The 11,355-nt window shown below is 38.9% G+C and overlaps 2 protein-coding genes across 3 annotated transcripts in view; one reads left to right on the forward strand and one right to left on the reverse strand.

Annotated features, from left to right (window-relative positions):
* The window catches only part of prodh2 (proline dehydrogenase 2), a 7,437-nt gene extending 2,604 nt beyond the window's left edge, over window positions 1-4,833 (forward strand). For both annotated transcript variants that reach the window (XM_016246578.1, XM_016246580.1), the window contains 8 exons: window positions 1,460-1,586; window positions 1,757-1,828; window positions 1,932-2,012; window positions 2,088-2,231; window positions 2,408-2,574; window positions 4,046-4,156; window positions 4,244-4,332; window positions 4,423-4,833. In XM_016246578.1, the coding sequence (XP_016102064.1) occupies window positions 1,460-1,586; window positions 1,757-1,828; window positions 1,932-2,012; window positions 2,088-2,231; window positions 2,408-2,574; window positions 4,046-4,156; window positions 4,244-4,332; window positions 4,423-4,604 (973 nt within the window). In that variant the 3' untranslated portion in view covers window positions 4,605-4,833. The remainder of the gene's footprint in view (window positions 1-1,459; window positions 1,587-1,756; window positions 1,829-1,931; window positions 2,013-2,087; window positions 2,232-2,407; window positions 2,575-4,045; window positions 4,157-4,243; window positions 4,333-4,422) is intronic.
* Window positions 4,834-5,761: 928 nt separating this feature from the next.
* On the reverse strand, window positions 5,762-10,948 carry tbx6 (T-box transcription factor 6). The gene is made up of 8 exons (XM_016246557.1): window positions 10,639-10,948; window positions 9,465-9,675; window positions 9,075-9,342; window positions 8,602-8,745; window positions 8,407-8,477; window positions 8,220-8,281; window positions 7,748-8,006; window positions 5,762-7,658 (listed from the first exon to the last, which is right to left on the reverse strand). The coding sequence occupies exons 1-8, from the start codon at window positions 10,706-10,708 to the stop codon at window positions 5,990-5,992; spliced, it is 2,754 nt and encodes a 917-aa protein (XP_016102043.1). The 5' UTR covers window positions 10,709-10,948; the 3' UTR covers window positions 5,762-5,989.
* Window positions 10,949-11,355: the final 407 nt, after the last annotated feature.

Raw genomic sequence — 11,355 nt, forward strand, 5'->3', positions numbered from 1 at the left:
CTTTGCTCGTTCCCTGCGCTGGTTAACAACTGTGGTAAGGTGAGGTAACAGCTAGATTTTTGTGTGAACTGCCAATAAAATGTACTTACTGAATCAACGAAGACCTATAAAGTCACCACACTTTAACACACTCTGTTAGCTTGGATAGTTTAGAAATTTTATCTGGTCTAGGAGAAATTGTATAGTTGAGTATCATCTGCTCAACAGTGAAAACTAATCCCGTATTCTAATAATATTTCCAAGAGGCAGCATGTATAATGAAAACATTAGAGGGCCTATTACAGATCCTTGTGGTATTCCATACTTTACCGCTGTGAGATTAGATGCTTCCTCATTTACAGAGACAAAATGGTGTTGTTTCTTAATGAGAGGCTCGATAACCAAGGCTTCTTCCCTCAGTCCTATAGTAAACGTATTGTTTGCGTTCACTATTTGGGGAAGAGACACAGTCTATAGAATGGACTACATATGATGTAGTATCATATAAGTGGTTAGATCATATTCTTTAACTGTGATTGATGTTTGAAATTTTACATGCTAGTCATATGATGTGTAGTGTCCTGGAGATGTTTTCTGTCAGGAGCTCTGTGGACAACATCCAATTACACTAATGTTTCTTGTTATCTCATGTCAAACGAAGCTGATGACCATTACAAGGAAGGTTTTTGGCAAGCAATGTTTCTGCATGGTCGTGCGCCCATCTGTGTACGCTCAGTTTGTTGCCGGGGAAACAGAAGGTGAGATTGCAGACTCCATGCAGAAGATGAGATCGCTGGGGCTCCATCCTATGTTAGCTGTTCCCATTGAAGAGGACCTGGGAGAGAGCACTGGGTATTCAGGTTTTGGATCATTTTTGGCTTAATGAGGGCATATGTTGTAAACTTGTTAGATTTATAGTGTGAACACTTTTTTTAACTCATGAAAATTAATGGCTGCATTAATGATGTATTTTATCCAGGCCAAACCAGAAATGATCATTACCCTTGTTTCCTTGTCTAAGTTAGAATGGTGGCTGTTAAAGCAGCTATACAAACTCAGTTAACCCTGCTTGGAGATAGAGCAGCACCACAGGACTAAATTGTGATTCTTTTCTACTCCGTTACTCTTAAGTAAAATAACTTTCTGAACGAGAAAAACTTGATTTTGTTCATTGGGAATTGATTGGACTGTTAGATTGTATGCCAGTTGCCAGAATTCATGTCAAAACTGAGGTATACTTAAGGCTTTACTGAGCTCAAACGCAGAGCTGCATCACAAGGTCCAGTGAGCCCAGATATGCAGCTGCACCATGAGACCCTCTAAGCCCAGAGGCTGAGCTGCACCATGGGACCCAGTGAGCCTGGATGTGGAGCTGTACATTATACATTTCTGAATTTTCTGAATAAAGATTTTGAATTTGTAGCAAAGCAGTAATTCATAATTATGTAATATGTTTCATGACACAAAGGTCTGTCTACAGGGAATGTCGATATGAAGACAACCTAGCGGCTATGCTGGAGTGTGTCCACATGTCTCACAGCAAAGGCTGGAGTAAAAATCCCATGATGCAGCTGAAGATCACAGCACTAGTCAGCCCTGAGCTGTGTGTGAGTGTTTCATCTATAAAGATCACTTTATATGAGTTGAGATTAACAAAGATTAAGGCTCTTTGCTTGATATGTACATTTGATAGATTGATGCTTTTCTTTTTTGGTGTTGTCATTTAAAAGCGCAAATGTTACTAGCAGTATTAGTAATTATATGAATTCCCCCTCAGTCTAAGCTGACGTCTCTGCTAAAGACAGAACAGTATGATCTGAATAAACTTGTGAGAGCCATGGATGGAGAGGTACAGATATTATTATTTATTTTCTGTAGAACGTCACAAGGTTATTATAATCAGCTCTTATTTAGTATGTATTGCTTTAGATGGTGTTCTCTTTCCCCTATAGGAAGTCATGTTTCCTGGTCTGACTGAGAGTGAAAACGCACACTTATTATTGGGCCTTCAGAGACTCAACAAAATAGGAGAGGTACCAAAACTTAAACACAAATTAGCAAAAAAAAAGTTAACGCTGGGATTGACTGGACATGCTGTGTGTTTATAGGCGAGTGTTAATAAAGTCTGTGTTCTGGTGGATGCGGAGTACACTTACATGAATCCTGCCCTGTCACTCATCACCATGGCAATGATGAAGAAGTTCAGTCAGCAAAGCGCCTGGATCTGGAACACATATCAGTGCTACCTTAAAGTCACCACAACCTACCTTTCATTGCCATTAAAAAAATCTTAACGTTTCTCTCTTCTAAAATATATTTTTAAAAACAATTTTACCTAGTAAGATTTAAGAATATAACGCCCTTTCTGTCTCAAAAGCACATTTTATGTCCCTAATGGCTTTACAGACATACTTTGTTTCTTCACCAGGAATCAAGGAATCTGTTACTTGATGCCATTCAGACGTCCATTGATCAGTCTTTCTGTCTCGGTGTTAAACTCGTCAGAGGCGCTTACATGGACAAAGAGAGAAAACTGGCTGAAAAAGAAGGGCGAACAGATCCAATCCATGAATCATGGGAACATACTAATGACAGGTGATTCTTTGACTCCAAATGACATTAACCCTATAAAGCCTACTGTATCTTATTTGATACGCAAGGCCTCTAAATTATCAATATGATAAATAGTTAATACTTTTTTTTAGCAAGTAATAGCCCTTTTAATATAATTGTGGTTCATGTGTCAAAAGTTAAAAATAACTTTTATATTGTTAGTAATATTTCAAGATGAACATTTACTGTACTAAAACAACATACATGTGCATCTCAATAAATTAGAATGTCATGGAAAAGTTCATTTATTTCAGTAATTCAACTCAAATTGTGAAACTCGTGTATTAAATAAATTCAATGCACACAGACTGAAGTAGTTTAAGTCTTTGGTTCTTTTAATTGTGATGATTTTGGCTCACATTTAACAAAAACCCACCAATTCACTATCTCAACAAATGAGAATATGGTGACATGCCAATCAGCTAATCAACTCAAAACACCTGCAAAGGTTTCCTGAGCCTTCAAAATGGCCTCTCAGTTTGGTTCACTAGGCTACACAATCATGGGGAAGACTGCTGATCAGACAGTTGTCCAGAAGACAATCATTGACACCCTTCACAAGGAGCCACAGCTTCTTTGGCAATGAATGTTTGTGGCTTACCCTCCTTGTGAAGGGTGTCAATGATTGTCTTCTGGACAACTGTCAGATCAGCAGTCTTCCCCATGATTGTGTAGCCTAGTGAACCAAACTGAGAGACCATTTTGAAGGCTCAGGAAACCTTTGCAAATGTTTTGAGTTGATTAGCTGATTGGCATGTCACCATATTCTAATTTGTTGAGATAGTGAATTGGTGGGTTTTTGTTAAATGTGAGCCACAATCATCACAATTAAAAGAACCAAAGACTTAAACTACTTCAGTCTGTGTGCATTGAATTTATTTAATACACGAGTTTCCCAATTTGAGTTGAATTACTGAAATACTGAAATTTTTGAACTTTTTTCTAATTTATTGAGATGCACCTGTATATATATATCTATATATATATATAGATATAGATATAGATATAGATATAATGTCATGTAGAAATATAAGTATCTTTTTGGGAGATGGAGTGACAACTGATATTTAGATGCATTTTATGTAAGTATCTGCTGTACTGTTATAAAGATCTCTGAATAAAATTAAGGTGTTTTTTTCCTCCTTGAGTATGAGCTCCACATTCTTATTATATCATACTATATGCGCCATAAAAGCCTGATATGTCAAATATGATACTCAACAACAAAAACTCTTTAAAAAATGATTTCAGATGTTCCAGTTATCCTCGGCTCTTAAATGTATACATTAATCTTTGTGGGTGCATATCTGTTCAAATTTATATAAATTAACAGTAACTCCCACTTGGTTTATTTATTTATTCAAATCTAATGCTAATCTATTTCTGTTCCATGTTTAAAGTGCTGAAAATCCTTTTTAGGTCTGTGTTTTTAAATACTGTCTTTTATTTGCAGTTATAATGGGTGTCTAGAGATCATGCTGAACCTCATTTCAGAGAAACCTGATCGCTATATGATAATTGTTGCCACTCACAATGAAGAATCAGTCAGACGGGCAGTGACACGGTACACCTTCGTAAATTGATCATTCATCTGATTATCAGCAGTTTAAAGATCAGTGATGTTTATTTGCATGTTGTTTCTCTGTTTCAGCATGGAAGAGTTGGGGCTTCACAGAGACGGCAACTCTGTCTGTTTTGGTCAGCTGATGGGCATGTGTGACCATGTATCTCTAACTCTAGGTAAGAAGTCAGTTTTATTCAGTAGGGCTGAATGAATTCATTATCTTTCTGGAACACCAGTCAACCCTCAGATGTATGTTGTCTTCACAGCCCAGCACGGTTTCTCAGTGTATAAGTCAGTGCCGTACGGCTCAGTGGACGATACGCTGCCATATCTGGTGCGAAGGGCTCAGGAGAACCGCACTGTGCTCCAGGGAATCCGTAAGGAAAGAGATCTGCTCAGACAGGAGCTGCGCCATAGACTCAAAGAAAAGATTACAAGGGCCAGATAGAAAATCCTTCTAGTGAACGTTGAGGATGATTTAGGATTAAAATGAACATGAAGTCAAAATTAGCCTTTTCTTAATGCATGTTCCTGGTGTTTCTGTGCACAATTCATCATTGAAAATTATTCCAATGAAAAAAGTTTGCCTTTGTGACATATTATTTGGATTAAATAAGACTTTTTAATGTCTTTGAGAAGTTTCTTGTGCTCAAGGCTGCATTTATTTGGTTAAAAATGCAGGGGGAAAGTAATATTGTGAAATTGTATTACAATTTGAAATAGTTTTACACTTTGATATATTTTAAAATGTAATTTATTCCAGCCATTACTCCAGTCTAGAGTGTCACATGATTCTTCAGAAATTATTATTGATCACCGTGAACAACAACATAAAAATCAAATAAATTATATTAAAATATATCAAACCACTTATGTTGTGCTTATTTGAGGTGTCTCTCTCAGCACCCTGCGCTTGAGTGTAGTGCTGTTTACCTAACCTTATTTTAAACCCTCTCTTTGTCCAACACCATATGGAAAAGGAGGAAATAGAAATAAATGGAGGTGGGAAGTTGAAGGAGGGGTTTGAGGTAATTATCACCTGGACTTTAATGACCATTCCTCAGTTTCTAACCCACACCCACTCTCAACACCTGGCCATGAGCAAATGTCATGCAGAACTGGAATCAACCCTGAAGGCTAAGTGACACACAGAGATGATGATTAATACTGTGTGAGAGAACAGACATGTCAGTTTTATTTATTTAAAGTTCTCACTTTCATGTTCTGTCATCATTTGCATGTCTAATACTTTCTATAGGGGGTGAATTCCGGTAAATCTGGACACTTTTTGGCCCAGTTATCCTGAATTAACCCTAATCTTTCTTATCTATCAAGTCACTCATCTGTTTTCGTGGTTGGCCAGCAAAGTGCATCAACCATCTCCTAATTTGTTTCAATAGGTTCCTCACAGTTTTGAAGAATAGAGCATCTGGAAAAGCAAACTAAACTGTTAACTGTTTGCCTCATTAATTATTTGACCAACTAAATACACAAGATTATAAAAAATAAAAATACAATTAAACTCATTCAAACTTTATTTTGTCATTTAAACATACAAGTAGAATTAAGAAAAATATACATCATTATTCAACTCATCAAGCAGTAGTCAGGATAAAACAAAAACATTCTAACCTTCTTTGTCAGCCGTAAACACTAAGAAGTTTTAAATTTTAAACTACGCTTTGGTTTGTCTCTTTTTGTCTCACAGGTCCTCCAATGCAGTCATAAAATGTGCAGTGCTTCCATCATCTTCAGAGCAAAGTTGCTGGTTGATGCAGACATCAAAATCTCCTTGCAAACTTTGTCTAACATGTTTTTTTTTTCTTTTTATTCTCAGAATACTGCTCTTCCGCTTAGGTCAAAGTAAGAGCCCTGACCATGAGCATGAGCATGCTGTGGCGGTCTATAAATATGCCTAAGGGGTAAATGCAGGGAGGACCGAGGATCCTGGCAAAGACGGAGTGAGTAGGAAGGAAAAGGGTTATAAAGGGATGGGGGAGAAGAGGAGGAGAGAGAGGAATCAAGAGAAGGGAGCAAGGATGGGTGCAGTACCATATCTGGCAGATACGGGGCACCGGAACTGAGCTGCGAGAAGGTGCCTATCTCAGTGGGAGCTACAGCAGGGTATGCATTTGAAGAGGAAGGGCATTGTGGATGGGTTGAGGCTTGAGGAACCGGGGGATTAAACTGAGATAGTAACTGAGAGGTACTTGAGGTTTGGATTGGGGGAAAAGACTGGGAGGTAATCTGACAGGGGTTTGCCATTTGGGGTGGAATGTGAGGGAAGGAGGGATTAGGGTAGGCCTGGGAAAAGGTAGATTGAATTTGGGTTGTATTCGGGATCGCAGGGACACTATGGATCGAACTAGATGAGGGCAGAGTCAGACACTGGAGAGGATGTGGACCAGATGGGACAGGAGTTGGGAATGGGTAAGATGTGTGAGAGGTGAGAATTGGTGCAGGGTTTTGGAGAGGCCCAGGAGTGTGTTTGGGCAGAGATGCAGGGAATAAGGGGACTGCATATGCTGTGGTAGGCTGCAGTGTGTTGGAAACTGATTGCATTGGGCCTTGATGGATAACATTGGTGGAAGGCAATGAAAAGGATCCGGTTGTTGGATAAATTGGGTTTGGAATTTCTGGGATTGTTCTCAGACCTGAAATGGATATGGATTGGGAAGCTGGAAAAGTACCAGTTGGTGGAGTAGGTCCAGGGGTACCCAAGTTGTGGCTATGGTTCTGTTGAACAGGGGGAAAGGGGAAGCCCATTGGGTTTGGATTGGAAGGTGTCATTATAGAGTTAGACTGTGCTGTCGGAGGGAAGGGGAATGCACTTGGAGTTGTATTTGGGTCAGAAGGGGTGGGAATTTGGTTAGGGTTGCACTGTGGCACTGGCTGAAAGGCTAGAGCAGATTGGGGTAGACTTTGACATGGAGGGGATGTTGGATTGGGGTCGTTTGAGGACTGCACCGGAGGGAAGGGAAAGGCAGTTTGGGTTGGGTTTTGGACTGCAGGAGTTGTTGCGTTGGATGAGCTTAATCCGCCATCATCCACTTGATTTTGGCCAGGGTCAATAGTTAACCCAGAACCTTGACAAGAAGAGGGAGGGATAGACTGGAAAGGTGGATTTGTAGGTGTATGGGGGCTTAGGTTGTCCTGGGATTGGTCTGTTGGAAGAAAAGAGTGGTAGGATGATGAATGGAGAAGGTGCGGAGAGATGGGAGGGTATGAAGAGCCTGGGGGAGAGGTCGTAGAGGAGGGCATAGTTGTAGAGGTATTTAGACCAGGATAGTCTGATGAAGGCATAGAGGAATACGTGGACATAGAGGGTGGCGATGAAATCGCTGAGGACTGGGGAAGCTGAAGGCCAGAGTTCTGTGTGGAGGACACCATGGAATAGATGGAAGATGACTGAGGCAAAGGCACTGATGCATGCGATGAGGAGCTGAGCTGAGGAGCTGGGAAAGTTGATGTATATCCAGAAAGGCCCATCATTTGTCCAGACCTGTAACAAAAAGTAAGACTGTCTTTGATAAACATGCCCAAAAACATTGAAAGCTGCTGTTAATGAAGCCAGGAGGTTATAGCACTTACCCGTCCATCAGTGTGTTGTTTACATTATTTTCAGAGGCTGTCTGTTGTTGATTCTCCATTGAGGGAATCTCAGAGGTCAAGAACTCTTGTCCAAGGACAAGGGGTTGGTCAGAGACTGTCTGATCTGGGAGGGATGGAACGTCCGTATGAAAACATGAGTCTGTAATTGGGAGGGCGGTGTTTATATTGGAGAGGGCGGAGCTTGGAATTTCCACCAACTGTGGTAGGAGCTCAGTGGAATCACATGGGTCACATGACTCTGAAAGAGGAATAAAGAGAGAATAGTGTCATAAAGCAAGAAAGCAATATTTGGGAAACCAAGTACATTTTTGGTAAAGTATTCTTTCGTGATAAGAGTAAATGTATATATAAAACAACTGGTAACGTCTCATGCATTTTTTTCATGTTTCATTTGTGTCTTGGTTTTGTAAAGTTGTAGATTCTGATGTAAACAAGTCATCAATATCCTCACCAATATCCAAACATTCCTCTTGATTGGATGTAATTTTCCTCTTCAGTCTTGCCTCTCTTTGTCTGAGGAAAACAACAGAAAACTTATATTGTGCCCTCAGTCCTGATGTCTAAAGATGTTTTTGTGTTTAAACAAAAAATTATTAGTCTACTATTAGGTAATATTGGTGTATGTGTGTTTAACTTACTTTTTGCAGTTCATGCCATTCTCTCTAAAGCCTTTCGCAAAAGGATTTGAGTTTATCTTCAGTTCAGTAATCTAGGAGAAAACAAGAATTAAAAAACACTAGTTAGTTTATTAATTGCACAAATGGAATTTTTTTCTTTAAGTATATATATATATATATATATATATATATCTGAGAAATTAATTTTTCTCTCACCTTGCTGTTCTGGTATGCAGTGACCGTAATAAACTGTGTTTCAGGGAAGGTGAAAGAGTGCTGGGCTCTTCCCCACATCAGCACATCACGGGCCTCGATCACATGGACTCGTGGCTGGTAGCGATGTAGGGAGTGGAGAATGATCTTTAGGAGAAAGAGAGATGAAAACCACAGTTAAAGCTGAGGTACTGAGGAATTATTTAACAAAGACATAATGGCCATATATATATATATATATATATATATATATATATATATATATAGCATTTATGTGAGATATATAATATATATATATATATATATATATATATATATATATATATAAGGCATTAATGTGAGCTATATAAGTACTAATAAATAGCCAATATGCTAGTAACATGCATGCTAATAAGTAGTTAATAGTGAGAACTGGTCCCTAAACTAAAGTGTTACCCAAATTTGAATACTGATATTGAAAGATGCATTTTACTCACATATCCTTGTGCATCCAGAGTGTTATTGGTGAGTTTGGCCCGGTGGAAGGATATGGTGCGGTTCTGCCAGTGTTCTCCAGTCGCAGGCGAGTCCGGGTGGATGAAGACGCGGTCCGGCAGCCGAGCCTCGGCTCCCCCAACCACCTGCCAGCTGTTGTCTTGAAATCGATAGCGAGAGGAATCAACAGGTAAAATGTCTAAAAGAAGAATGTAACGCAATGATGGGTTCAGCCCTGACAGCTTCATTCGCAGCTGTGGAAACATTCTCCTGAGGAACAGAGAAAGAAAAGAAGATAAAACTATGAAAATGTAGCAAACTGACCAAATGTTCCAATCTAGCATTTCCAGATGCATATACACCATTTCCTTCCATACTCAAAATGTGCTCACCTGCCCTTCTTAGTCACAATCATCTCAGTGCCAACTGCGCTGAACTGTTTCCACAGTGACGCGTTCTCAAGCTCCATTTTGACACTGTCCTGTGGAGTCCCAGGAGTCTCTGCAGTGGCAGGAGGTGGCTGCAGCAGTCGAGGGGGAAGCCCACGAGCTGCCATGTCACATGTAGTAGGATACAATGGCACATGTGCTGGGGGTTCATGATCTAGGATAGATGCGCGAACAGGAAGCAGACAGTGACATCTGCATGTTAGAAGTATACTCTATACATTATTGGCCTTGACATCCATGGAATGTATCCAGAGGACAAAGGTTCTTTAGACTGTTAAAATGTACTTCACACTAAGAAGAAAATGGTTATTTTAAGAACTGCTCACTGAAAGGTTGTTTGGGGAACCAAAAATGGTTCTTCTATGGCATCACTGCAAACCCCCTCCTTTTTGGAACCTTTACTTTTCAGAACTAGATGCCTAATTTTGTGAAGTTTCGAAGCATTTAACAATGACTTGGGGAGTTTTCTATCAGTGAAATGTGCAGGAAATGTCTTACAAGTCTTCTAATGTACTGTTAGTCTCTATAAAACATCAAATATTTGAGACTTCATTCTTCTTAGCACTCATTATACTTGTTATATTCTTAAAAATAAAGGTTCTTTATTGGCTTTTTTGGTTCCATGAAGAACCTTTAACAGCCATAACATTCCATTACATTACATAAAAGCTTCTTTATAGTGGAAAAAATGGTTCTTAAGAACTGTTCATTGAAACATTCTTTAAACTAAAACCTTAAGCATTTATGTTACTGGAAATTGTGTTTATATATTTTATTTCAGCTGGCTGCATAAGCATCTCTCATTTTCATTTAGTTTAACTTGATGTACTAAAATAACTTAAAACTGCAATAAAAATCATATGTAGACTATACAGACATTAAAAAAACTAATCATAATGGCAAAAAATGGCTAAAACGCTAAAAGTAAAATGAAAAATAAATACGAATACAAAATATAAAAATATACTAAAATAATACTACTTTGGGGAACCAAAATGGTCATTAACTGGTCAATGACAACTAACTTAGTCATTAAATCACTGCATACACTCCCATGCTAACTTCATTCATGCTTCTTTATGATTTTTCCATCGATTGCAGTGAAAGTCTCTCTTACCTCTATAATAGCAGTCGCTCAGTCTCTGAGGTCCCAGGGCTAAACTAGGGTACATTTCCACACCCAGCATGTTTCTGGTAGACGTGCTTTTGTCCTTGCTTCACTTTTGGGTTTATCAGTATCAACTCAACACCTCGCTCATTGAGCTTTCATAATGGAGAAACACTGTTTCAAAGTCTTCTGCTGTCTTCTTTCCTGCTTCTGATGACTGTTCCTTTCTGTATCTTCTCTTCTAATGTCTCTGCATTTGTCTCCTTGTGCATTATATAGGTGAGTGCACCTTCACACGTTTACCAAATGGTGAGGTCTTCACACGTCTTCCCTCTTCTTCTGTTTCTTCAGGGTCCATCTTTTGGGCCCAGCACTCCTGCTCTTAACACACAGGCTAAATAAACACTATCTCACATTGCTTAGCACATCAAACCTAAAACATCAATGTATGTCTGCTTCGTCACTGACTGTGTTACTTTCAAATGGCTAAAGCTTTAAGAAAAAGTCAAAGCTAGTAGTTTTAGACACTGATTTGGATTAGCTAGTTCCTGTTTTGACAGGTATATGTGATTCTCTCTACATTTTATTGATCTGCATCACATTGTACCCACAGAAAGAAAAATTATATATATATATATGTGTGTGTGTGTGTGTGTGTGTGTATATATGTGTGTGTGTGTGTGTGTGTGTATATATATATATATATATATGTAAATGTGTATGTGT

This window comes from Sinocyclocheilus grahami, unplaced genomic scaffold (genome assembly GCF_001515645.1).
Source record: "Sinocyclocheilus grahami isolate Dianchi unplaced genomic scaffold, SAMN03320097.WGS_v1.1 scaffold802.1, whole genome shotgun sequence".
NCBI classification, from domain to species: Eukaryota; Metazoa; Chordata; class Actinopteri; order Cypriniformes; family Cyprinidae; genus Sinocyclocheilus; species Sinocyclocheilus grahami.

Excerpts from the sequence above, each read along its gene's own strand:
- tbx6 (XM_016246557.1), bottom strand. The coding sequence starts at position 10,708 with ATGCTGGGTGTGGAAATGTACCCTAGTTTAGCCCTGGGACCTCAGAGA. Across the intron at positions 9,676-10,638 it reads GAGCGACTGCTATTATAGAG|ATCATGAACCCCCAGCACAT; the intron begins GTAAGAGAGACT and ends CATCTATCCTAG. Across the intron at positions 7,659-7,747 it reads AACAACACACTGATGGACGG|GTCTGGACAAATGATGGGCC; the intron begins GTAAGTGCTATA and ends TTTTTGTTACAG.